This window comes from Cydia fagiglandana, chromosome Z (assembly GCF_963556715.1).
Source record: "Cydia fagiglandana chromosome Z, ilCydFagi1.1, whole genome shotgun sequence".
Taxonomy (NCBI): domain Eukaryota; kingdom Metazoa; phylum Arthropoda; class Insecta; order Lepidoptera; family Tortricidae; genus Cydia; species Cydia fagiglandana.
This window is the reverse complement of record NC_085959.1, coordinates 36432226-36457824: the sequence shown is the minus strand read 5'-3', so window position 1 is coordinate 36457824 and position 25599 is coordinate 36432226. Positions and strand designations below refer to the sequence as shown.

At 40.9% G+C, this 25599-nt stretch overlaps 2 protein-coding genes and 1 long non-coding RNA gene across 3 annotated transcripts in view; 1 reads left to right on the top strand and 2 right to left on the bottom strand.

The window, feature by feature from the left end:
• The window catches only part of LOC134678244 (probable E3 ubiquitin-protein ligase HERC2), a 114505-nt gene extending 91637 nt beyond the window's left edge, over window positions 1-22868 (top strand). Inside the window, exons 77-90 of the mRNA XM_063536715.1 lie at window positions 8802-8925; window positions 9404-9533; window positions 10590-10696; window positions 10889-11016; window positions 11544-11693; window positions 11893-12015; window positions 12738-12945; window positions 13554-13748; window positions 14281-14453; window positions 16018-16148; window positions 16358-16521; window positions 18151-18305; window positions 18751-18863; window positions 19376-22868. Coding sequence (XP_063392785.1) covers window positions 8802-8925; window positions 9404-9533; window positions 10590-10696; window positions 10889-11016; window positions 11544-11693; window positions 11893-12015; window positions 12738-12945; window positions 13554-13748; window positions 14281-14453; window positions 16018-16148; window positions 16358-16521; window positions 18151-18305; window positions 18751-18863; window positions 19376-19544 — 2070 coding nt within the window. The 3' untranslated portion in view covers window positions 19545-22868. The remainder of the gene's footprint in view (window positions 1-8801; window positions 8926-9403; window positions 9534-10589; window positions 10697-10888; window positions 11017-11543; window positions 11694-11892; window positions 12016-12737; window positions 12946-13553; window positions 13749-14280; window positions 14454-16017; window positions 16149-16357; window positions 16522-18150; window positions 18306-18750; window positions 18864-19375) is intronic.
• Window positions 906-2011, bottom strand: LOC134678663 (uncharacterized). Its single transcript, XR_010100223.1, has 2 exons — window positions 1721-2011; window positions 906-1171 (listed from the first exon to the last, which is right to left on the bottom strand). It is a non-coding gene; the product is annotated as an uncharacterized LOC134678663 (long non-coding RNA).
• A 628-nt stretch (window positions 22869-23496) lies between the features above and the next one.
• Window positions 23497-25124, bottom strand: LOC134678178 (uncharacterized). Its single transcript, XM_063536633.1, has 3 exons — window positions 24986-25124; window positions 24811-24889; window positions 23497-23680 (listed from the first exon to the last, which is right to left on the bottom strand). The coding sequence occupies exons 2-3, from the start codon at window positions 24886-24888 to the stop codon at window positions 23609-23611; spliced, it is 150 nt and encodes a 49-aa protein (XP_063392703.1). The 5' UTR covers window position 24889; window positions 24986-25124; the 3' UTR covers window positions 23497-23608.
• Between the last annotated feature and the right edge of the window lie 475 nt (window positions 25125-25599).

Genomic DNA, 25599 nt, shown 5'->3' with positions numbered 1-25599 from the left:
GCCGTGTTAAACACAAAAGCTGTCTCTCGGACGCCACGTCACCGAAGTGCCAAAACTGAAATTGAACTTTATGCATAATGCACGTAGATTTGTGTTGCTCTGAGATCTGTGACGGATTAATCGGTCTTTGGCGTTGGACTTAATGATTCGGTTAAATTGTGTTCTAATGTATGGGGAAGAAAAACTAATTATAGCCAGCCTTTTATGAATGTAGTATGATACGTTAGGGTATGGTGCTTTACGCACACTAGCGTCCCTTCCCCTCCCCCTGACGCAACCCCCCCTTTTTGCATGAAATATGTCCCGGTTTACAGTTTTTTACATTTTTTGAGAAAAGTATACATTTTAGGAAAAAAGTGTCTATGAAAGAAATAATCCTTAATAAATTCTTAATAGAAAAGGTCATATTCATTTTTTTTATATGATGCACCATATTCATGTATTAGCTTGTTAAAATTCGAAATAACATAGTTTTTACTTAGGGTTCGAAACTCATTTATTATACACGGTGTAACATGAGGAAACCGAATAATTTTATCAGCGTATTCCTGATCATATTTAGAGACAAAAATGTTCTATAAACTTTTTTGAAATTCGCCTAGTTTCAGAGTTAATACCAATTTAACGAAAAAACTAGTTTTTATTGTTACATAGTGCAAAACGCCTTTTTGATGACGATGTTGCTACTACGGGATTAAGTCTAAATATACTTATTGATAGATGTCAAAAAGTGACAAGTAACACACAACAAGCAAAAACTAAGTTTTACGAAAAAAAAGTAAAAATCCACTTTAAGTGACAAGTTTACCAATAACATTTATTTATTATATTACTTTTTCGAATTTTGTGACGTTTAGCGTCGCATGAAGTAGGTAGATTGCAAAATGAGACGAAAGAAAACTAGAGTAAATTTTACGAAATATAATGAAAAAAAAATAAAAAAAACTAAAGGAAAGACAAGGTCGTGGATCTTTTCTGAGCTGGCAATTAACAGTGGTGAAACGAGTCCTTGATAGGGGTCACTTCCCTGCACTACGTCGCAGAACGTCGAACTTGGAGGTGGCCGTCTTCAAAAAAAAGGGTTCCGGATCCAGCACGGGAACCTTCCGGAACGAAGCGGAGCATGCGAATTCAGGTTGGTAGGTTCCGACTCCAACCCCAGACTTGGTCCCTGGAATTCCGGTAAAAATGGCCATTTCAAGAAAAGTCTAATTTTGTACAAGTGACTGCGACATCCGGATTTTAGGCCAAATTAATGCGCTAATGAGAAAGTAGGCTGGTGTAGTGAACCCCAAAGAATTAAAAGGTGATCAATGATGTGGCAGTCACAAGTAGAATCATCATTTTAAATTTAAAACAAAGAAGAAAGTGAAGTTAAATTTACTAAATGTACTTCTACAACTAAAAACTGTATTAATGCATGTCAACTACAATTTGGCATGTAATTTTATACATTTAAATTAGAATTAAGCATAACTTTGATTATAATCTACAAGATTTTTATAAAGTGGGTAGACTCATATTTCCAGAAGGTTCGAGAAGCTTGTTATTTCCAGCGTTATTTTTATAGGAAAATTACAGTTAATAAGCAGATAGTGATAGCCAAATGTACCCAGAAAGAACTAAATGAAAATGTGATGGCAAGAAGAAAATGATTCCTTAATTTACTACTATGAAAGTTACCTTTGTCTTAAAACTACAAAATATTGTAAACACTCACCCTATTTGGGGAAATACTGGAACTTAACACATTTAATATAAGAATAAATTTTACACCATATTAAAAATTTGTCACATCATGACTGTAAAATTGTATCTTTGAATTTAGTCGATTTGACCTCTCGCTGTCAAAGCCGTGGTAGCAATGTCTCGGACGCGTATGTCTCATTAGCTGGCCGGTGCACATCGCTTATCGCGAGCCGGGTGACGTAGTCCTTTGTATTCGCATCTAGTTTTACCTAATAGCAAATGCAGTCGTCAATTCTGTTTGTTCGTAGATTTATTTTGTATATATTAGTTTTTAACTGCTAGGGCTGAGCTGTAGGCTACTAGCGGGGTCCATAGGCGGCGGATAATGGATCGACCATCAGATATGATGGTTAGCTGCGAATACCCAATAAGCAGTCCCCGACCAAGCAGCGGCGAAGTCAACAGGGCGTGGTGGGAAGTCTGGTGGGACAGGCTTGTCTATAAAAAACCACAAAAGGCTCATTGACGACTTCGTGTCATGGCGAAAAAACGCCGCCATCAAATAAGCGTTCCCCTGGTGGTGGGCAGCAGCAACACCAGTACCATGAAGAGGCCGAGGAAGCAGGTTCCAGTAGGGCTTGAAATGGAAATCAACAGGCATACCCAGGGTTGTTGAACTGCGGTGTGGAAGGCAAGGGGAAACCACCGCACTACACTCCCTTTACCCCGCAGCAAAGATGAATAGTACAATTAATGAAAATACAGTCCTTGACAACGGGCTTCCACGACGTAATATACCGTGGCGGTCCGAGTCCGGCAGGGGCAGAAGCAAGGCTGCCTCGGTCGTCATCCCGCGAAACCCTTGTCAGGATATGAAGATAGGAACCTGGAACGTGCGAACTATGCTGCCTGACGGAAAACTAGAAGAGCTTTTGAGTGAAATGAGAAGATTAGACACAGACATACTAGGTATAAGCGAAACACGCTGGGAAGGAAGTGGAGATTTTTGGAAAGATAATCACAGAATAATTTTTTCAGGAGAAGAAAGAGGAAAGAACGGTACGGCTATTATTCTCAATAAGAAATGGGGCCTGCAAATCGAAAACACGATGCATCTTTGTGATAGACTCACAGCTGTGAAAATAAAAGCGGAACCGCAAAATATGCTCATTATTCAGACATATATGCCAACTAGTTCACACCCGGAAGGAGAAGTAGATAGTGTATACGAGCAAATAGAAACACTAATGGATACAAATAAGGAAAAAGAACAATTGCTAATACTAGGAGATTTTAACGCAGTGGTGGGAGAAGGTAGAGACGGAGAGACAGTTGGTAGGTTCGGGCTGGGGAATCGCAACAGAAGAGGAGAAAAACTGGTACAATTTTGCAAAGAACACGACCTAACAATAACAAATACGTTATACGATCAACCTTATAGAAGACGTTACACATGGAAAATGCCTGGTGACAAAGCTAGATACCAACTAGATTATATATTGATAAAAAGAGAACACAGGAAGTGTGTAACAAAATGTAAGAGCTACCCAGGAGCTGATGTAAGTACGGATCACAACATGGTTATGTGCAATCTTAAAGTCAAACCAAAAAGATACAAGAGAGTAAATCGAAGCAAGAAAATAGATCTCAGAAAACTAAAATGTGATATTGAAACTAATGTGCAATATAGTAACTCAATAGGAGGAAAATTATTAGAGTATAAGGATAAATATATAAGTGACAATTCGATTAATGAAATAGATGAAAGATGGGACGATATAAAGAATATAATGAAGGAAAGTGCCAAAGCCACTGCGAAGAAAGAGAAATTGATCCCTAGGAAAAAATGGCTCACGGCAGACATTATAAGCTTGATGATAGAAAGAAGGACTATAAGAAACAGAACTGATGAAGAAAACCTGCAAAACTATAAGAGAATCACAAATAAAATAACGTTGTTGTGTAGAAAATCAAAAATAGTAGATATGGAAAAAGACTGTGAAATGATTGAAGAACTCATAAAAAAAGGGGAAAATGACAAAGCATACGGAATCATAAGAGAACTACATAGGAACCATAAAACCAAGTCAACAGCAATAACAAACGAGAATGGGCATATAATAACGGACAGCAAGGATATTCTGGCAAGGTGGATAAGATATGTAGAAGATCTATACAAAGGAGATGGACTGGAAGAAAATGATATAGAGATTGAAGGGGAAGTGCCTAAAGATGACATGGGGCCAGAAATAATTAGAAGAGAATTCGATAGAGCACTAGGATCAATAAAAAACGGAAAGGCCGCAGGTGCTGATGACATCTATATAGAAATGATAAAATACGCTAACAACCCAATCTTAATGGAAGAAGTTTTTAAGCTGGTGTCGAATATGTACGCAAAAGGAAAAGTACCCAAGGACTTTACAACGACGAAAACAGTAATGTTACCAAAGAAAGCAAACACCATGAAGTGTGAGGAACACAGAACGCTTAGTCTAGTATCACAAGCTTCAAAAATCCTATTGAAGATAATACAATATCGCATACGAGATAAGATTGAGAGCAACCTAGGAGAGGACCAATACGGATTCAGAAAGCAGAAGGGTACTAGAGAAGCAATACTGGCATTGAGATTGACTTTAGACCGACGATTAGATATAGGCCATAATACAAGTGTAGCCTTTATAGATCTGGAAAAGGCTTTCGACAAGGTGGATTGGAAGCTGATGATGGGCAGACTTAAAGAAATAGGATTAGACTACAGGGATCGGAAGATAATATATGAACTATACAGACAACAAGAAACAATTATAGAAGTAGATAATGAAAAGGGAATGGCTAAAATAAAACAGGGGGTAAGACAGGGATGCTCATTATCACCACTCATATTTAACGTGTTCATTGAAGCTGCCATCCTAAAGGTTTTGGATTCAGTGAAAGAGCAGGGCATTCAAATAAATGGAAAGAGAGTAGTATTTGTTAGGTTTGCGGATGATATTGCAGCCTTAGCCAATAACAACACTCAATTAGAAAAGTTGGTAAATACAATGGATAAAGTGTTTCAAGAATTTGGACTAAAAATTAATGACAATAAAACTAAATTCATGGAAGTGTCTAAGACAGGTAATATAAAGAGTGAGCTAAAAATAAGGGGAAGAAATATAGAACAAGTCAAGAACTTCAAATATTTGGGAAGTATTATAACAGAGGACACACGATGTACTCCAGATATAAAAGCAAGAATTGCAATGGCTAAGCAGACTTTCTATAAGAAGAAAAACCTTTTCAAATCACGTATATCCTTAAACATACGGAAGAGATTTATGAAAACATATATATGGTCCATCGCACTATATGCATGTGAGACATGGACGCTAAATAAGAGAGATGAAGAATACCTACAAGCATTTGAGATGTGGTGTTGGCGTAGGATGGAAGGAATAAGTTGGACTGAAAGAGTTACGAATGAAGCTGTTCTAGAGCGAGTGAAAGAAAAGAGAAGTCTAATGAGTGTTATTAAAAATAGAAGAGGAAGAATGATAGGACACCTGCTACGACACGACCACTTCATCGGAAACATTATAGAAGGGAAAATAAATGGAAAGAGAGGGAGGGGAAGACCAAGGAAGAGCTATATGAGCCAAGTAAAGGAGCATGTAGGGGCCGTGTCGTACCAGGACACAAAGGGGCTGGCTTTGGACCGACCAAGGTGGAGACATCTTCATCACGCTGCACCGACAAGAGCCCAGCTCTTAAATTGAAGAAGAAGAAGTTTTTAAGGTTTTTGTATATATTTTTTTAGATAATAAGTATGAAATGTGTATTATAGTAGTTTATAGTTATATTTAGGTTTAAGTTTATTTCTTATTTTATAGAATTTTAATTGGAAATAACGGTAAACCGTTACAATTTTAACAAGCTAATACATGAATATGGTGCATCATATAAAAAAAATGAATATGACCTTTTTTATTAAGAATTTATTAAGGATTATTTCTTTCATTGACACATTTTTCCTAAAATGTATACTTTCCTCAAAAAATGTAATAAACTGTGAACCGGGACATATTTCATGCAAAAAGGGGGGGTTGCGTCAGGGGGAGGGGAAGGGACGCTAGTGTGCGTAAAGCACCATACCCTAAGGTATCATACTACATTCATAAAAGGCTGGCTATAATTAGTTTTTCCAAAAACACAATTAGACCGAATCATAAGGTCGATCCAATCATTGGCGCCCAAAAGATTAATAATGTATCTACTTGTCTGCCTGTTAAAATTTTATAATTGTTGTGATATATCTTGTAAATTAAATATGTACCAATTACCTCTTCCCAATAAATGTTCTGATTCTGAAGAGCTAAATACAAAACATCTGGCCCGCGGGATGTGCAGCGTTACATTGGTTCCAAGGGATTTTAGCAGCGTGCACTGAGATCGCTAGCGTACGGCATACGTTTGCATATCACTTCTATGTGCAAAGTGCGTAGTTTAGTTCCCTGAAACCCACAATCGTGCTATTTCGTGGGCTCATCATTTCATACTACTGTATTATTATTTATTATTTGGAGGTTGTCGTGTCCCACTGCTGGGCAAAGGCCTCCCCTCCCCCTAATATCTCGACTGATCTCTATCCAGTGCTATGTTTGGCCACTCCTTCAAGTAGGAGTCCAGTCCATCCTGCCATCAACGGCGGGGCCTACCAGATCCCCAATTAGGATTGTTCATTTTTTTTCTAATGTTCTATTTCGAAAACCATTTCGAGATATAAGGTTTTTAAACAGTTTCCGACATTTGCTGCGATATAATAATTGAGGATTGAAGATATTTCAACAAATATCCTTATGACCTTAGTTTGACCTTCTCCTGGGCTGAATGTAAAGTCTTTGCATAATAAAAGTTATCGAACCATAGTAAATAAATCCGTCACTCACGTATTGTCAAAGTTATCATTGTCATCGATTGTCATAACAAAATTTTTCAGTTAAACCGCTGCGCTTGTTTGTTACAATTTGATTAATAATTAATACCTAAACAGTAGATTTCATTGCTTAATAATATATCAAAAACGTTGTTCCTATGTGTGGGAATGATTCACAAAAATAATAGTTCGAATCCACGAAGACCTACGACGTGGAAGATGGTGCCGTGAATTAAACTTGGAATACCTACCTACTTCACGTGTGACACACAGTATTGCTGTGAGAATCACGTCGATGTAAGTATAAAATTAATATTAATTTACTACAATTAAGTATTTAAAAGCTCACTTTATTGGTAGGGTCGTGGTATCTATTCATTTTCTGTGGTAATGTAGCCAGAGTATCTAAAGGCAAACCGTTAAACAGAGATGGTGCCTACTAGAAAGAAGGAATATACAAGAATACATAGCCATACTCAAAATTCAGCCTGAAACTGCTTTAAAAAGATATAATTTCTAATTTCCAGGTACATGTTGCAGTTCAAGCTGCTGATATCATGGTGGACAAGACTTAATAAAGAGTTGTGAATAATAAAACATGTTTTTGTTTACCTACTTTTTTATTAATTTGGGAAATATGTTATATATGTTTCCAAAAAAAATAGTAACTTTACATTAAATGTATGTTTATCATGTTCTGCACGAGCATCTGACAATGATGGCTTCTTGTTGACCATCCAAAAGAGAAGTGTATGGTTTGTTATTTACTCTGTTCCCAGGCATTATTTACGGTCGTAAAGTATTACGACGATTAATAATTAATATGACGTTCGTTTCAATACAAAATGCTCAACTTTGTTCTGGGCCCAAGTGCAGTTACATATCTCACAGCTGTATCTAAATAGGAATCACGATGACCTGAAATAATAGGATATAATTAGCAAAATTGGCATGTTCTTAATATAGTAGTATAAGTATGTAGTACAATATCCAAACAATGGTGACAAGCCGGTAGAAAGCACCCACTGGGTGCTAAGCTACCTTTAGCAATGGACGCTTGTAACGATTTTATGAATCCAATCTTCTTACAAATCGAATCAGTTAAAATATATATGATGTAGGTAACTCACATTTGTATTTTTGCTCCCTTGATTTCAGCCAAGTTATGGTTGGAGTTGGATGCTATATGGATACATACTCCAATAAAACTAAGTTATATTATATAACTTAGGCAGATTTCTGGAATCAGCTTTCTCAAATTTATAGCGTAGGTATTTTAAAATTAATGATTCAAAATAAACGAGTTTTCCATTCCAGACGATTGTTATTTATAGAAACACGTGACACTGACATTGTCGACAGGTGACATTACAATCAATTGACAATGACAACTATTTTTTTAAGGCTTGTTGTTGCTTGTGCATTATCCTAATCAGCCGACGACATGTAATTTACGAAAAGTCGTATCTCATATTTTCAATAAATTATAAATATTCAACCGAGCCACGAATTACTAAATCATTCAAATTGGTATCTTAAATTAACCTATATTTTCAGAAAATAAAATAAAAATGGGGGTCAAAAAAAAATGAACGATCCTAATTTAACTTCAAGCTCATCATGTATATAATTATATATTTTAGAACATTCTTACACAGATTGACTAATTGTAAGTCCCACAGTAAGCTCAAGAAGGCTTGTGCTGTGGGAACTCAGGCAACGATATATATAATATACAGGCTGTTTGTTACATCGTTTGCCAAATTAAAACGGCAGATAGCTTGAGTCATTTGCTATCTTCTCATGCCTAGAAAAACAAAATTGGCCATGGTTTTTTTTTACTACTACGCAAGTAAACATTTAAAATTTGCGAAAAACTGTCATAGAATTGAATATTTTTTTTGCACCAAATTAAAAATTTCTAGGCCTGAGAAGATAGCAAATGACTCAACCTATCTGCCGTTTTAATTTGTCAAACACCCTGTATAAATACTTAACATAGAAAGCAACCATGACTCAGGAACAAATATATGTGTCATCACACAAATAAATGCTCTTACTGGGATTCGAACCCAGGACCATCGGCTTCCACTACTAGGCCAGACCGGTCGTCAATATACAAGATCGTGTATAAGATCCGTCGGTCGGTCGGTATATGGTAGGTATCTATAAATGTTATACCGGCTGATTGCAGGTGGAGTTCCTGGCGTCGTACCGAGTGATAGACGTGGCGTGCGGCTCGGGCGACGCGCAGACGCTCTGCATCACCGACGACGACAACGTGTGGTCGTGGGGCGACGGCGACTACGGGAAATTAGGTATACTGATGTAGTGATGTATTTAGTGATGTACCGACTGGGGCCGGTAGCCGGTAAATGTACATTGCAAACCTTTTTATACGTATAAAATGTAAAAATGGGGATAAATGCCGAAGCACTAATTGAACCTGAATGCCATGGACTTATTTTTAATATTTTGAATACAATTCAGTTTTACAATAACAATTTTAGATTGAACGCTTAGGGTATTTTTATTTGGTGGGTTTAACAAATTTGTCATTATAAGGGTGGGTATTCCACCTGTCCAATTTCTTTGTTCAATATAAATAAATAAATAAATTGTCACATTTTGCTTAATGTGAGACTCAATACAAAATGGACAAAGAAATTGGATAGGTGGAATACCATCCTTATCCACGAATAGGTTTGACTATTTTGACTAACAGAGTTTGTAATAAAAGTGATTATGACGTGGTCTAATATTATACTATATATAATTTAATGTTACCTGTGACAGGGCGAGGAGGGTCAGAGGGTTGCAAACAACCAATGAAGATCGAATGCTTGAAAGGCCTGAGGGTCATAAAGGTCGAGTGCGGCTCCCAATTCTCCGTTGCACTCTGCCAGTGCGGTAGCGTTTATACATGGTAAGCAAATATAGCTATATATAAACTATCATACATTACACCATATACCATGTAGCTACTAAGCTACACGACTTATTTGCACAGTGCATCGAAATATAATACAAGTATAAGAGCTAGCTGACGGTCTTTCCATAACATCGACCCACAGACAAGACATCCACCAGACTGAGCATAGTCGCGCTACCCCCTCTGCCACGCATACGGTAATTTTTGTGACGTCCGTGTCTTTGAACGGACCAATCACGGCACAAGACTTCGGTCACCTCGTCCCGCGCACCCCCGCATTTTTGGCATCATCGGTTGCATGAAGTAATTGCTCTAAACTCGGTCTAGAGGATTCTTAGTCTATGCATCGACCAGTAGCCGGGGCAGCTGTGAACAAGAGCTAAAAACAAACACCCCTTATTTATAAAACTGTGAGCCTTATTTAGTTAAATTATGTTTTATCCCCTACAAATACATAAGTCAAAATGAGAGATAAAAGCAAACGATTATTAGTTAAGGTTTGTAGCGTATTTATGAATAAGGGGGAGAATCTCCAGCTATGCGTGTGGTATGCCCAGCGTCACCGCTGCGCTAATGTGTTCTTTATTGCACGTTTTTACAAATATAATATATCTTCATTTAAATCACTGAAGTCGTAATACCTTTATTCACTTAAGCTAATGCATTGCTAAGGGTCCGATTCGGATTTTGAAATAGACATCTATTAGACATCTTCTAGACATCACCACGATACGATAACGATATGTTTAAGATCTAACCGGTCAAAGTTGACATTTGCGTGATTCTGGAGATACTCTTGAACGATTTCCACAGGATATGACTTAAGAGATCCAATTCACATCTAATAGATATCTTACTCTATCTAACGTAAAAGTGTCATTGGTTGCCCGAATTGCGCTGCAAAAGAAAACTAGTTGATATCTAAACTATAACGTATCTAGAATCAGGAGTAATCTTGAAGTTCGAATACGGCAGTTACTCCTTTAGTATACAATATTGGACGTGAAAACTTGTGAAATGTACAGTAATATGTAATATTCGTTTGAACAGGGGTAAGGGCGACTACCACCGGCTCGGGCACGGCAGCTACGAGCACGTGCGAAGACCGATGCGCGTCACGGGCATGCAGGGGAAGATGATAGTGTCTATAGCTACTGGTGAGTATTCAATCGATTTTAATTTTAAACATAATAGTTTCTATTTGTATGACAAATGGACTAAAAAAAATAACGCATAAACGAAGCGCGTGGAAAGCTCCATTGTGTCAAAGATATGTTGGTTCGTTCTTTGATTTTTAAAATCCAGGGAACGTTGTAAAAACACATAAAAAAAGATTTGACTTTTTGTAGGGAGTCTCCACTGCGTCGCTTGCACGGACACTGGCGAGGTGTACACGTGGGGTGACAACGACGAAGGACAGTTAGGAGACGGGACTACATTAGCTGCGCAACGGCCAAGGCTGCTTACTGCTCTGCAGGTACGTCACTTATCGTTAATAACACTTTTGGTAGAGTTAGACCAAGAAAAGTCTGCAGCGATTTTGATAGCCCACGCAGTGCAAGTGTTATTTATAGGACATAATTTCATTGAAGTTGGGCGTTAAAATTACACTTGCACTGCGTGGGCTAGCAAAATCGCTGCAGACTTTTCTTGGTCCAACTCTATCAGTATCGGAAAGACATTTGGGTGCTGATTTTCCACAACTTAGCTGGGGGTTCATATCTACCAATCTAGCAACCCAAATATTACATCCATCGTCCTCATTTTTCCGACACAATAGAAGCTCTTTTAAGCTTTAATACTTTGAAAATTAATGAAAATAATTGAATAGTTGTAACACAATGTACCATCGCGCACACTGTTAACAACTGTCATCGGTGGACCTTATGCCTTTTGTAATAAGGTCCACCGATGTACAGTTGTTAGCAGTGTTGCTATTTGTACCTACCTAAATATTAGTTTCCGCCGATTTTTAATTACAATTCTTTACGTGGTACTTTTCAGGGTAAACGCGTGACGAAAGTGGCGTGCGGCAGCGCGCACACAGTTGCTCTCTGTGTAGAGGCACCCCGCGCCCCGCGGCCCCCGCCGCCGCCGCCCCTCGAGTGCCATCTGCTGAGAGACCTGTCCCCCCAACTTATATGCAATCGATTGGTAAGTTTCCGCGTTTCCATTTTGATATGCGAGTTGCAGCTATAAAATTGGGAATATTCTCGGAAAGTTCTGAAAATTGCCAGAGGTTTTAAAAGAAGTTTCCATTTTGATTTCTCGTCTCTACTCGTGACAAACTAGTTCCTTGTCAACGGTTCTTTACTAATGCTGCTTGTAATTTAATCCTTATAATCGATTCCAGGTACTACTTCATCAGTTCTCGGAACTGGTGTGCCCGAATCTGACGCTGCTCATCCTCGAGGGAAACCTGGACCAGCTGAGGAACTTGATGTTCTATTCTGTGAAAGAGGCCGCTTTTAGAAAGGTACAGTCCGAATCTAGTTGTCGTATAGCTACATCAAATTTTTGAAACTCGTATTTACATAAAATATAGATAGTCTCCTTCTGTCAAATTTCTTTGTCCAGCGTCTCTCTCTCTCTTTCTCTCTCTTATTAAGCAAAATGTGAGACGAAATATTCATTTGACAAATAAATTACCGAGTTTACCACCCTGAGCGACGCTAATATGCGTCACTTTGGATGTCATTGCACCAATTGGGATCCACACTCGATGCATCGCATGATGTCGACTGCCGTAAAATCGCTAATCTGATCAAACTCAAGGTATATTTAGACATTGAATATTTAGGGTCAGTTGCACCAAACCTTCTGTCACCGTTAAAGCCTTCGCAAAACTTTATTGTATGGGAAGTTTCATACCATACCCGGCGTGACTCACTCCGCGATTTAGTCGCTTTGCTACAGGTAGCTAAAACTACATCCGTTCGACCCCAATTTTGGGGTTTGCCATAAGCCGCGCGTGGCGCCGTCGCCACCTAGCGGCCATATCTGTGCTGATCGTGACAGACGCGTTTTGTTAGAGAGTGAGTCTTCTGTACTATTATTTAATCTGTGACCATACTGCTTATTGACGTTATTCAGTCCACATATTTAATTATTCAGTCCGCTAATGTGGTTAGTGTAACTGGCCCTTAGTTGATGGAATTTCATGTGTGATATCAATTTTGGTGATCGATATGTTTCCAGGCGGTGATGGCAACGATGGTCCGCGAGCGTCAGCACGGTCCCGTCGTGGAGCTGTCCCGCGTGGGCGCGCGGCGCTCGCGGCGCGGCGGCGGGCTGGCGGGCCCGGCTGGCATGCGGTCCGTCTTCGGGCAGATGGTGGCGCGGCTGCCGGCTCTCACGCAGGAGGCTCTGGCCTTGCCACACCGCGTGTGGAAGGTTAAATTTGTAGGTCAGTGGCTATGTAACTGCCTGTGAATTCTTGAAGTTTAACAAGCTTTTATTTAATGTGCCGTGTTTATTTATTTATTTAAACTTTATTGCACAAAATATAGACAACAATGTACAAATGGCGGCCTTAATGCATTCTCTACTAGTCAACCATAGGGCGAAACAGAGATATCTACAATTGGTGCAGAGAGAGAAATATATCTATTGAGTGAATTAAAAAAAGCAAACTATATAAATATAGTCTGCATATAAACTACACAAATAAATAGTTAGCGTGTTTAAGTGGGTCCAATTTTGGAATTAAAGTCTGATTCAGTTTTCGTATTCAGATTGTTTAAAAAATTGATACAGTTATGTAAAGCTGGGGATAGCACAAAGATCACATTAAGTTTGACAGTCGGCGAAAACAGACCAGTTCCCTGTTTATCAAAAGCTTGTAACTTGTAATGCAAGTGGAAGTATTATTTGACATCTTTTGTTAGAATGGAACTTCCAATTGTATTACAAGTTACAAGCTTTTGATAAACAGGGCACTGATCAAACAGTTTACAATCGATCAGAATACCATACCAAGAATAAACTAGCAAAACACAATATCGCATATTTCAGGCGAGAGCGTCGACGACTGCGGCGGCGGGTACAGCGAGAGCATCGCCGAGATGTGCGAGGAGCTGCAGAACGGGTCGCTGCCGCTGCTGATGGCCACGCCGAACGGGCGCGGCGACGCGGGCGCCTCGCGGGACGCCTTCCTGCTCAACCCCACCGCCAACACGCCGCTGCACCTCAACTGCTTCCGGTTCCTGGGTACGTGTATCTCTAGCACATGTTGAGTATCACCTACATATGTGGAGCTATAGAAAGGGCCACCCCCGTTGCTGAAGATTTGCTATGTCCGATTCGTTGGTAATATCATCAAAACAATTCAAAAACCATCCAAGAAATCGGATAGGTGGAATACCACCCTAAGTAGCGCCATAAGATTCTGGTGCAAACTTAACTCAATCGAATGGATCTTATATGATTGCAACAGGATCTACGAATTAACCTTATCGACAATAGTATATACAGTTACAAGTTGGCTCAGCATTTTCTGTACCACACTTTAATGTGAGGGTTAATGTCCAGTGTAACTTTCCTATTTTAAAGTCACTAGATGACAGATCCTTAATCGCGGACGGACTATATGCCAGACAACACGATCACATATACAATACCAAACGATAGCAACCTACCTAGTACTATTATTTATTCTGTGTCGATAGGTTGACTACTGTGGAATTCTTATGGAACAAGCTTAGTCAACGTGAACATAATAGTGACATAATTTGTTTCACAGGTGTATTGATGGGCATCGCAATCCGCACCGGGTCGCCGCTGTCCCTGTCACTGGCCGAGGGCGTGTGGCGGCAGCTGACCGGGCAGCCGCTGCGGCCGCGCGACCTGGCCGAGGTGGACCGCGACTTCCTGCCCGCGCTGCTGTGCATCCGCGACATGTCGCCCGCCAACAAGGTTGGACAACTGTTTGACAGGCGTATTGATGGGCATCGCGATCCGCACCGGGTCGCCGCTGTCCCTGTCACTGGCCGAGGGCGTGTGGCGGCAGCTGACCGGGCAGCCGCTGCGGCCGCGCGACCTGGCCGAGGTGGACCGCGACTTCCTGCCCGCGCTGCTGTGCATCCGCGACATGTCGCCCGCCAACAAGGTTGGACAACTGTTTGACAGGCGTATTGATGGGCATCGCGATCCGCACCGGGTCGCCGCTGTCCCTGTCACTGGCCGAGGGCGTGTGGCGGCAGCTGACCGGGCAGCCGCTGCGGCCGCGCGACCTGGCCGAGGTGGACCGCGACTTCCTGCCCGCGCTGCTGTGCATCCGCGACATGTCGCCCGCCAACAAGGTTGGACAACTGTTTGACAGGCGTATTGATGGGCATCGCGATACGCACCGAGTCGCCGCTGTCCCTGTCACTGGCCGAGGGCGTGTGGCGGCAGCTGACCGGGCAGCCGCTGCGGCCGCGCGACCTGGCCGAGGTGGACCGCGACTTCCTGCCCGCGCTGCTGTGCATCCGCGACATGTCGCCCGCCAACAAGGTTGGACAACTGTTTGACAGGCGTATTGATGGGCATCGCGATCCGCACCGGGTCGCCGCTGTCCCTGTCACTGGCCGAGGGCGTGTGGCGGCAGCTGACCGGGCAGCCGCTGCGGCCGCGCGACCTGGCCGAGGTGGACCGCGACTTCCTGCCCGCGCTGCTGTGCATCCGCGACATGTCGCCCGCCAACAAGGTTGGACAACTGTTTGACAGGCGTATTGATGGGCATCGCGATCCGCACCGAGTCGCCGCTGTCCCTGTCACTGGCCGAGGGCGTGTGGCGGCAGCTGACCGGGCAGCCGCTGCGGCCGCGCGACCTGGCCGAGGTGGACCGCGACTTCCTGCCCGCGCTGCTGTGCATCCGCGACATGTCGCCCGCCAACAAGGTTGGACAACTGTTTGACAGGCGTATTGATGGGCATCGCGATCCGCACCGAGTCGCCGCTGTCCCTGTCACTGGCCGAGGGCGTGTGGCGGCAGCTGACCGGGCAGCCGCTGCGGCCGCGCGACCTGGCCGAGGTGGACCGCGACTTCCTGCCCGCGCTGCTGTGCATCCGCGACATGTCGCCCGCCAACAAGGTTGGACAACTGTTTGACAGGCGTATTGATGGGCATCGCGATCCGCACCGGGTCGCCGCTGTCCCTGTCACGGGCCGAGGGCGTGTGGCGGCAGCATTTATTTATTGATTAAATAAGTAAACAAGCATTACAATATAAAACAAAGCAACTGTGAGACTACAAAATAAAAGAAAAGACAGAGAAAACAATACACATAAAAAATAAACTAACTAAACATTAGATTTGGGCGACGACGTGACAGCGTTGCTCCGTAGCATCGTCTGACTCTGCGTAGAACCGCCGGAACACCACACCCTTCGGCTAGAACGCGGAATCACACAGACTGCGCGCCTCGCACACAGTTTTGTTTGTTAAACAGAATAAAATAAGAAGCACAGTACATTAATCTACACAACTTTGTCCTCAGGAACTCCAAAACTTGGAGCTCCCCTTCTCCATACCGTCGGCGGCGGGGCACGAGGTGCCGCTGTCCACGCGGCACAAGCGCGTCACGCCCGAGAACAAGGACGAGTACGTGCAGCTCGCCCTGCACTACAGGTAACACACACTACACACTTTTGTGCTCACTTGGCTATGAAATGCGAGGCGTTCGGGCAGTCACTCCTCCCCAGCCAGGCACTCCTTCTTGAGAGGCTGGCCAGATATTGCACTAAATAGAGACGAGTGGAGGAAGAGGGGGGAGGCCTTTGCCCAGCAGTGGGACACAGTGGGTTTTGAATAATAAATATAAATAACTTTATTTCCAGGCTGCACGAGTTCGAAGAACAAGTGCGAGCAGTGCGAGATGGCATGTCCCGCGTAGTCCCGGCGCCTTTACTCTCGCTGTTCACTGCGGCGGAGCTAGAGGCGCTCGTGTGCGGCTCGCCCGACATACCCGTGCACGCGCTGCGAGCCTCCGCCACATACAAAGGTCAGTGCGAGTATATATGTCGGCGGTCGATCGTAAGATCAGGCATATCGTGAAATTCCTAGGCATATCGTGAAACGTGAAAATCTTTGACTCGTTCCCTGAGTCGACGGAGCCCCGCTACGCGGGGATCCTATTTCTGAGCAGTTTGCCCTTCGGGCATCTTAAGCAACCTAACGAACCTATCCTGCCTATATATTGGTTTAATGTGACTAATGACTATCGTCAAAACATTACACAGGAACATTACGATCTGCCTGATCTTACAATCGGCCGCCGACATATAGATAGAATAATTGCAAGCGATCACAGTGCCTCTTCTCACTGACTAGCGCGCGATTCTTTTATGCGATAAACGAAGCGTTAAACGCATGCGTCAACGGAATGTAAGAAAAATGTCAATGCGCTTAGGGTCGGTTTTCCTGGGATAGCGGTGCCGTCATATAGCGCCCGTCTCCATACGAAATAATACGGCTACTTATGATGTTTCCCTCATACATAGACAATCCAAAATTGTCAAAGAGAAATGAGTAGAAGCCCTCGCTGGAGGACTCGCTCGTCATGATATAAAGCACTCAACCAATCTGCTTATAGTCTGACTGATTGCAGATAAAACTAGAGAACAAAAAAAAAAACTTATGGATGTCGTAGTATTCGTATGCAAACGGCTGCTATATGACGGCACCGCTATCCTAGGAAATCAGATCATTACCGCTGCGTTCACAGCGTAAAACAACGTAGTGTCATTAGATATGATTAGATTATCAGATGTAAAATGGGTGTGCGGCAAGCGCATTGCGTTTCGCTGCGTTTATCAGATAAACCAACCGCGCTTGAGAGCGTGAAGGGTCGACATCGAGTTAGCCCCCATTCCCAAGACAGCTAAAAAAGCGCTTGAATCTGTCCACACTCTAAATCCGACTTAACGACCAAGGCTCAAAGTCGAAAATCCAACAATGCTTGATAAAAAGCGCCACCGCTGTCGTGTGAATAAATACACATGTATCCATTTGTGTCACTCCAACGCTTTTCTAACGCGCGTTGTAAAAGCGCCCGTGGGAATGGAGGCTTAAAGTTTCAGATTTATTTAATATTTTTTTATTTTATTTTATTTATTAGGCACACAAAACAGATAACATTTATTACATGGAATAATTCTTTTCAGAGCAGGTTTTTGGTTGGGAATGCCATCCAAAGCATGTATGCACATCATGAAACAAATATTTGAGCGAAAACTACAACTATACTAAGACTACTATACAAACTAACTTAATTACACAGTAATACAATTTTAGGCACAAAACATTGAGGAAATTAAAGACATTAATGAAACTTAATGTAATGGTGATCGATGGCAAAGAACTTCCATAACCTGTTTCCGAAAGATTGCAAATCTCGAGTTGAATATATCAATATGGCTATGTTTAGATACCAGGTCGTTGTACAGACGGCACATTCTTACAATAGGGTTGTAAAATGAAGTATTATTTTTATACACTTGTAGAGCAAAAGTCTTTGGGGCACGGGACCTGAACCGGGGGGTATTAAATGTAACATTTAAGTCACAGAGCCTGCAATACGCACAGACAGTCCCTATCGACACACATATTGATTCTAATCTGTGTTTTGCAGGCATCGAGCCCAACTCCCCGCTGGTGCATTGGTTCTGGGAGGTGATGGAGGAGCTGTCGGGCTCGGAGCGCGCGCTGTTCCTGCGCTTCGTGTGGGGCCGCACGCGGCTGCCGCGCGCGCCGCAGGACCCCCGCCAGCGGGACTTTGTGCTGCAGGTATGTTTTAGGCCTTGAATATTGGCAAAATTTTACTGTCGAAGTTAACTGTCCCCAACCCATAAATATTCGTTACAACTGTTACAAGGTTCTTTCCAGATTCTAAGGAAGCTATACTCGTAAACGAGGCTTATCCATTTGGAAGCCAATGACCGATATATCCGCACCGCAGGTCCAACGCCAGGCGGATTAATCGGTCACAGATCACAGAACAACATATACCTACGTGCATATGCATAAAGATCAATTTCAGTTTTAACACCTAGGTCACCTAGGTGACGTGGCGTCAGAGTGACAACTTTTGTGTTTGACACGGTGTCGAAAAGGTTATAAATTGTGTGATTGAGGACGGTATGATCCTGTGAAATAGCTACGAGTATTATCTGCCATGTTTGCGGCTACAATATATTATATTATTAACTTAATTCCTTTCGAAATGTTTTAGGTGTTGGACAAGTACCAGCCACCGGACCATTTCCTACCGGAGAGCTACACGTGTTTCTTCCTGCTGAAGATGCCGAGGTATTCCTGCAAGGCAGTGCTACGGGAGAAACTCAGGTAAAAGAGACATTTGTAAATTATCATAGTGGTAAAATTACGGAATCTGACACTTTCTACTCATACAGTGTCACATCTCGAACCGAAATGGACACATTACTTTCAAATCGATTACTCCTACTCGTGTATTAATGATGTCTGTGTAAATTTCGTAGTAGTTCGTAAAAATTTACTTGTATCTGAGGGCCGATACAGACGAATTGCAACCCGACTGCAACTTGTATGGGAACTGCACGGCAACTACAACGTCGGCGTGCAGTTCCCATACAAGTTGCGGTCGGGTTTCAGTCCCTCTGTACCGGCCCTAAGGGTTGGTTTCACCAAACCATCTATCACTGTTAAAGTGTTCGCAAAATTTTATTGTATTGGAAGTCATAGTTCACAGCTGAGTGACGGTGATCAGTCCGTGAACTGGAAGGAATGCCAGCTGCTGCTACCGTAGTAGTATTTGACGTCGATCAGTCGTTTATTGTGCGTAGTGATAAACTCCGTAACTCGACTTGCTGTTACAGATACGCGATCCACTTCTGCAAGAGCATAGACACGGACGAGTACGCCCGCGTGGCGCTCAGCGCGGCCGAGCGCGTGTCGTCCGAAGAGTCCGACTCGGACGGCGAGACCACGCCTCCCGTCGCCGCGCCGCCGGCACTCTACTCCCTCGCTAGACCACCTAGGAACTAGACATCGCCAGACCACCTACGAACTAGACGTTATGAACAACAATAATGTTATTATGAACCAATTGAGTTCTACTGCTGAATAACAGCGTACTCTTCTCTTAACAAAACTTATATCACAGTAAAAAACTGTAGGTACATATATCGGTCAGTACAGAGGGAACTTCGGAGAACAGATGGACACCGGGGACGGAACGTAAAGTTTAGACGAACTTTAAACAATTAAAATGTTCATTATAATCATAAGCCAGGCAATGATGTCTTCCCTTCTTAACAACATAAGTAGGGTTAAAAACTGTCAATTGGTCACTGTAGAGGGTGCTTTGCAGAATAATGTGGCGGTGACATGTTTATGAGTAACCTTTGGAACTTTTGGAAGGCCGAGTAAGTTGTGGGCCCGCAGCGCCAAAAATGATTCGAGTGTTATGGCGTACGCGGTCAAAAGTGACCTTCATACTTTCTAATAGTTCATGTGCTAAATGATGATGACGTGTGTGACATTTCGGCTCAATGACGGTCAAAACATCGACAAAAGATAGAAAAATCTTATATTGAAAAGGAAACTTATTTCTTCATACCATGCTTTGATAATACCCAACATTAAATCTATTGTTGCCACTCTATGTCTCGACGCTGTATACCATCTTTTTACCCTTCTGCTAATGACATAACAACGAGCAAAAGGAAACATCAATACGGTATAAAGAGTACAATCTGAATTTAATTACATACTTGAGCGTGTAAGAAAAATGTGAGTAATCAAAACTCAGGCATTATTATACAATATCTTATATCCAAGTATGTATATAAGACTCAATACTGGATACCATGTGACATTTTCAATCAATAAATCCTCATTATTGACAACAAAAGTCATGTGTCTGAAAACAACACACTATGTTTATACGGTCTTCATTTTAGTCGTGTTTTTTTATATTGGATGTAACTTATACTATAAAGTAACAATGCTTTCGAATTTTGTAAAGGCATCTAAGAATTACTAAGAAACTAGGTATAAGGATAATTTGTTCAATTAAGCTACACATGACATAATTTATCAGCAGACGCAGAAATCAACAGAAAAATCCGTTCCGTCATGCACGGATACATTTACCTACTCTTATAGGTATTTTTTTTTATTATGACAATTCATATCAAGAATCCATCCTGAATTGTATCAAAACTAGGCTCCATTATTATAGTCTATTCCCAGCTTTGTTGAGTTCAGTGGTCTTAATCTCTTAATACAAACCACTTGAGTGGCTTACATCATATTAAAATAGTTGCCCATAATAAAGGCATAATATTAAAATCAGGATTATTGCTTTATCGCAGCTTTTTCCAATTCTGCATTCCATCCAGAAGTATTTCCAAAATGGTAGCTATTAAAGACCAATGCGTTTAAAATTATTTCCCGTCAGTGCTACCACCCAGCTACATTCCATATCTAAATGTTCTAGTTTGCAACGTTTTCCTAATAATAGTTTCTTGACATCTTGATGGTATGGTACTTTCAACTTGCCTATTGTGCCATTACGGTCACTTTAAACGATTCTCGTTAGATATTTAAACACATTACAATGTATCTCTATGTCAGACTAGATATACATATAGCGTAATTCTGAGTCTATTACATGTACTAGGAAATAATCTCTGTTTACAGTATTTCTGCCCTGCTTATTGTATTTGCAGTACTTGCATGAAAATCATCGTTTAAATAAAGAACTTATTCAAAGAGAACAAGATAAATAATTGCATGACATTTCAACTGCGATTACTGCATATGTTGTTAGCACGGCAGATTTTTGATAATTATGGTGTCAAATTAGCTTATATCCGTGCAGTAAAGGATAATTTTAAGCTATCTAAATGTCATAGTTAATATACACTATATTTCTGTTGACATTTTAGAAGATTTCTATGTACTCATGTTAGCATCTATTTGTCTGTCATTATGTAATTTCAGTTATGCTGTTCTATTCTATGAGTGGTCTAAATAATTATTAGCCATTCTCATGATTCTTTAATTCACTTATTTCCAAACTGTTTAAATGAATCTGGCATGTTTTCACGAATATGCTCTTGAGTTCAAACGAAACTGAAATACAGTATCTTGGTCTTGTAATATATTATTATGTGTAAACATGATCAATATCAGTGGATACATATTACATAGAGAGTAAGTACAGTTTTGATAGTGTGGCCGACTATCTCTACTTTCGAACTGTATTTTAAATGTTCCTGAATGAATGACTTTGTGATGGGCGAGCGTGCCATGGATTTGAGGGCCGGTGGCGTGAGTGAGTATTCTCGTTTAGGTATTTATTAGTTTAATTTGCTTATTGCGTTAGTTGAAGTGGGTTGGTGCGGCGAGCCACCGGCGCGCGAGTCTGCCCTGAGATCGAGGGCTGAGCTTGATGAACTGTGATGTAACGCAGACGGAGAGATCTGTACGGCCTTGATATTAGGTAGGATTTGAAAAGAATTGCATTTTAAAATGGAAAACATGAAGATACTAGTCATGTTGATATTAAGACATCGTATTATATGTAGAGCGGTATATAGGGCGTTCATGTACGTTATTTATTGACGCGTAATGATTCGAACACTTGTGTAGTCTAGCCGCAACTGTCACCCTAAACTTTCCAGATCTCATTAATATACATTGGTAATCTCGTATCATTCTGGTCACAGCGTTAAGAACTTATACATTAATGTTATATAAATTATTTCCATTCAAATTGCCTATATTACGGATTCTGAAACAATCAAAATGATACGAGATTACCGCTGTGTTCATTACGCTACTGTTTCATTATTTATTGGTGCTTTGAGGTTAGTATTACATTTAATATTTAATGATCGTTTTAGATATTTATTTATGCACAAACGGAGATCAAACACCCGGCATGGTGTTAGAACGTTACTGATACATATTACTTTTCAAACTTTGGACGGTTAATTTTAATTTACCTTTTATATTTTTGCTGATAGTAGAATGATGACTATATGGGCATTTTAAAATATTTATGTACCTACGTTATGTACATTAAAAGGCTGAGAAGCACTCTTCACAAAAAGGAAAGTTAGATGTGACTTGAACACCTAAGTCTAACTATATAGTTAAAGTCAAAATGCCCTTATGCCAAATGGTAATTTAAAATGATTAGACCAAAGATGATTTCAAAAGTTCTATTTTCCTAAGACTGTCACTAGTATTCTTAAGATCTGAAATTATTGTATTAATTTTTTCTGGTGCATTCAACACAATTATTTTCTATGTACCTACCCTATGAATGTGTATCTTAATAGATAAAAGTGAATAAATTACTATTGTTTTATTTTTGAACACGGACAACATTAATAATAATCATTGGTCGTGCTTAAATCATACCTCAAATAATTACCTCCAACTCTAACCCAGGTCCGGATTTAGAGACATAGCGCCTCTAGGCACTTCGCCATCTCAAAACCATTGCTAGGTTGCCTGGGCTTCTAGGCCCGGGTCTTGTGGGCCTAGGCACGTGTGGCTCACTCCGCGATTTCGTCGCTTTGCAACAGGTAGCTACAAATACATCCGTCCCAAAAGCCGCACGTGGCGCTGTCGCCGCCTAGCGGTCATATCTGTCCTAATCGTAACAGACGCGTTTTGTTAGAGTTAATTGTCTGTACCTAGTACTATTAAGGAAATCGAGTCTTTCGAGTTCAAACTGAAGAATCGACTCGTTTTACGAGACTGCGCAAAAAAAATCCTAGTCTTTTAAGCGCCGAGTCAAGTCCTTTATTAAGTCTTTTTAAGCGCAAATCGGAATTCCGTAGCCTAAGCAGAAATCCGGCCCTACTCGAACCTACATGTTAAATGTCATAAGAACTCCCTCCTAAGCAGAACCTGGCTTGCAGGGGCGTCTTCCAGTGAAGAGGGTACAAGGTACTAATAGGTTAGGTAAAGAAAAGCATTTTCAATTACTTACATGATTTTACTTCTCACTAAATGAATGTATGTTTTACTTAACAAAAACCATGGCTAGTTATAGATACCATAAAATTAAAGAATTATGAAGTGTGTGTTTACTTTGACTTAGGTTTAAGCATGTTGTAAAGGATCACTACACCGAAGAATGCATATGTCGCCTTGGCCACCTGAAAAAAAAAAAATATTATGAATATACATCATATCTTAAGACTGGTTTTCCTAGGATAGTGGTGCCGTCTCCATAATAAATAATACCGGTAAAAATGGATGTCGTAGTAAAATGCTAGTTTGTTATTTTATGATTGGAAACAAACAGTGGAATTGCCTGATGATAAGCAATTACCGTTGGCCATGGACATCTGCAACTCCAGAGAGATTGCAAGTGCGTTGCTGTCTTTTAAAATGTGAGTACCTACTCAACATACCTATGTTCTTTTTTTGGAGCTTTTATCAGTCTGGTTCCGCTTGCGAGTAAACCACAGACGGTAAGAATAAAAAGCAAAATATTATGCAGTTACAACCTTACAACTATTGAAAAAACTATTTTTGATATTGTCACAAGCCACACACTGGTGGCACACAGAATGATATTTCAAAGCCTAATATTTGATTCAACACTTTTGTTCTTGACAAGCTATGCACTTGCAAAAACTTGTTAAAAGGGATAACCGGACAATTTAACATAATAACTGAATTAACTGTTTACAGAATGTTTTATTCTTTATTTGGTTGACTACATTGCTATGTACTCATGAAATTCCAATAACTATAAGCAAACAAGTTGAACAACAGCTTAACAAGAACCAGATACATATAAGAATAAACGCTGTAAGCAGTAGATGTCTCTATGAAGCTCTAAGATATAATCACCCTATTTGCTGATACCGGAAAGTGTTGGAGGTGCCTAAATGTTTTCACACGGCAACAAGTTTGAGGATACCCAGACAAATGGCAGGCCTATCTAGTGTGATCATCAGGTATGGTATTAGTTCATGGGACCATGCCGTCCATGCCCATGTTTTAACACCTATGTATTGGGTGAAATGTTTTGCCTACTACTTACAAATTCTTTATTAAACAACTTTATCATATCATGCAAGTGGACATGAACTTTTTCACTCATTTTTTAATTACATGCGCACAAATTCCAATTAGATAATAAGAGCTCCAAGAACTGTAGATACATTGTCATCTAGTGACAGGATGATACTTCGCCAAGTGCGCATTAGAATGTTGGTGAAAGACCTCAGAGTGGAAGTAAAGGATTCCACAATAAGACCATGAAAGATATACTAACGTTTGCTCTGCCGCTGTATGTCTGGCTGTTGAAGTACTTGGATAAGCCTTTCAGCTGGGCTCCGTCATCTCCGGCCATTCTGTAGGCGATAAAACAAATATCAACTGTAAATAACTAATAGATTCTCCATACACGTACACTATAATATATAGGAAGGGAAAAAAGAGTAATTTACCTGAATTTTATATAATTTAGCCTTCTTATGTAATTACGGACTCCAGCAGGTTAGAATAGAGTGAGAGATTACGATACTGCAAGAAGGACAGGAACAAACGCCACAGATTAGTTAAAAATGCGTTCCATTTTCATGTGTATTGTAGTACTGTCGCAAAATAATTAATTGATCCAACAATGGTTTTAATCCAGTACATTACATTTTATTTAAATTACTTATTTATAATTTCAATATAATTCTACTTTCTCATACCTACTATACTATAGTTGGTCAAACCAAATTGTCAGTAAATAAGAACGAAGAAACTATACTCATTCTTTTCTTTTGGGTGCTAGTACTGGTGTAAGACAAAGATGGTATGATTCTCACTGTCTAGAAGTGCTTTTCTACAAGTGCGGAAAAGAGGAAATTGGAAACGAGTGGCGATAAATTAAAACCCACGACCAAAGGAGGATTTACAGTACATATGGTTCCTTAAATTTTGCGGAAAGTGCTCTCTCTCGTACTAGTGCGGGAAAGTAGGACCATTGTCTGTATGCGGGCGGGGTACTTACCGCGCTTACCGCGAAAACCAAAATTCGCAAATTGCGGGGATCTATCTCTTTTACGACGTA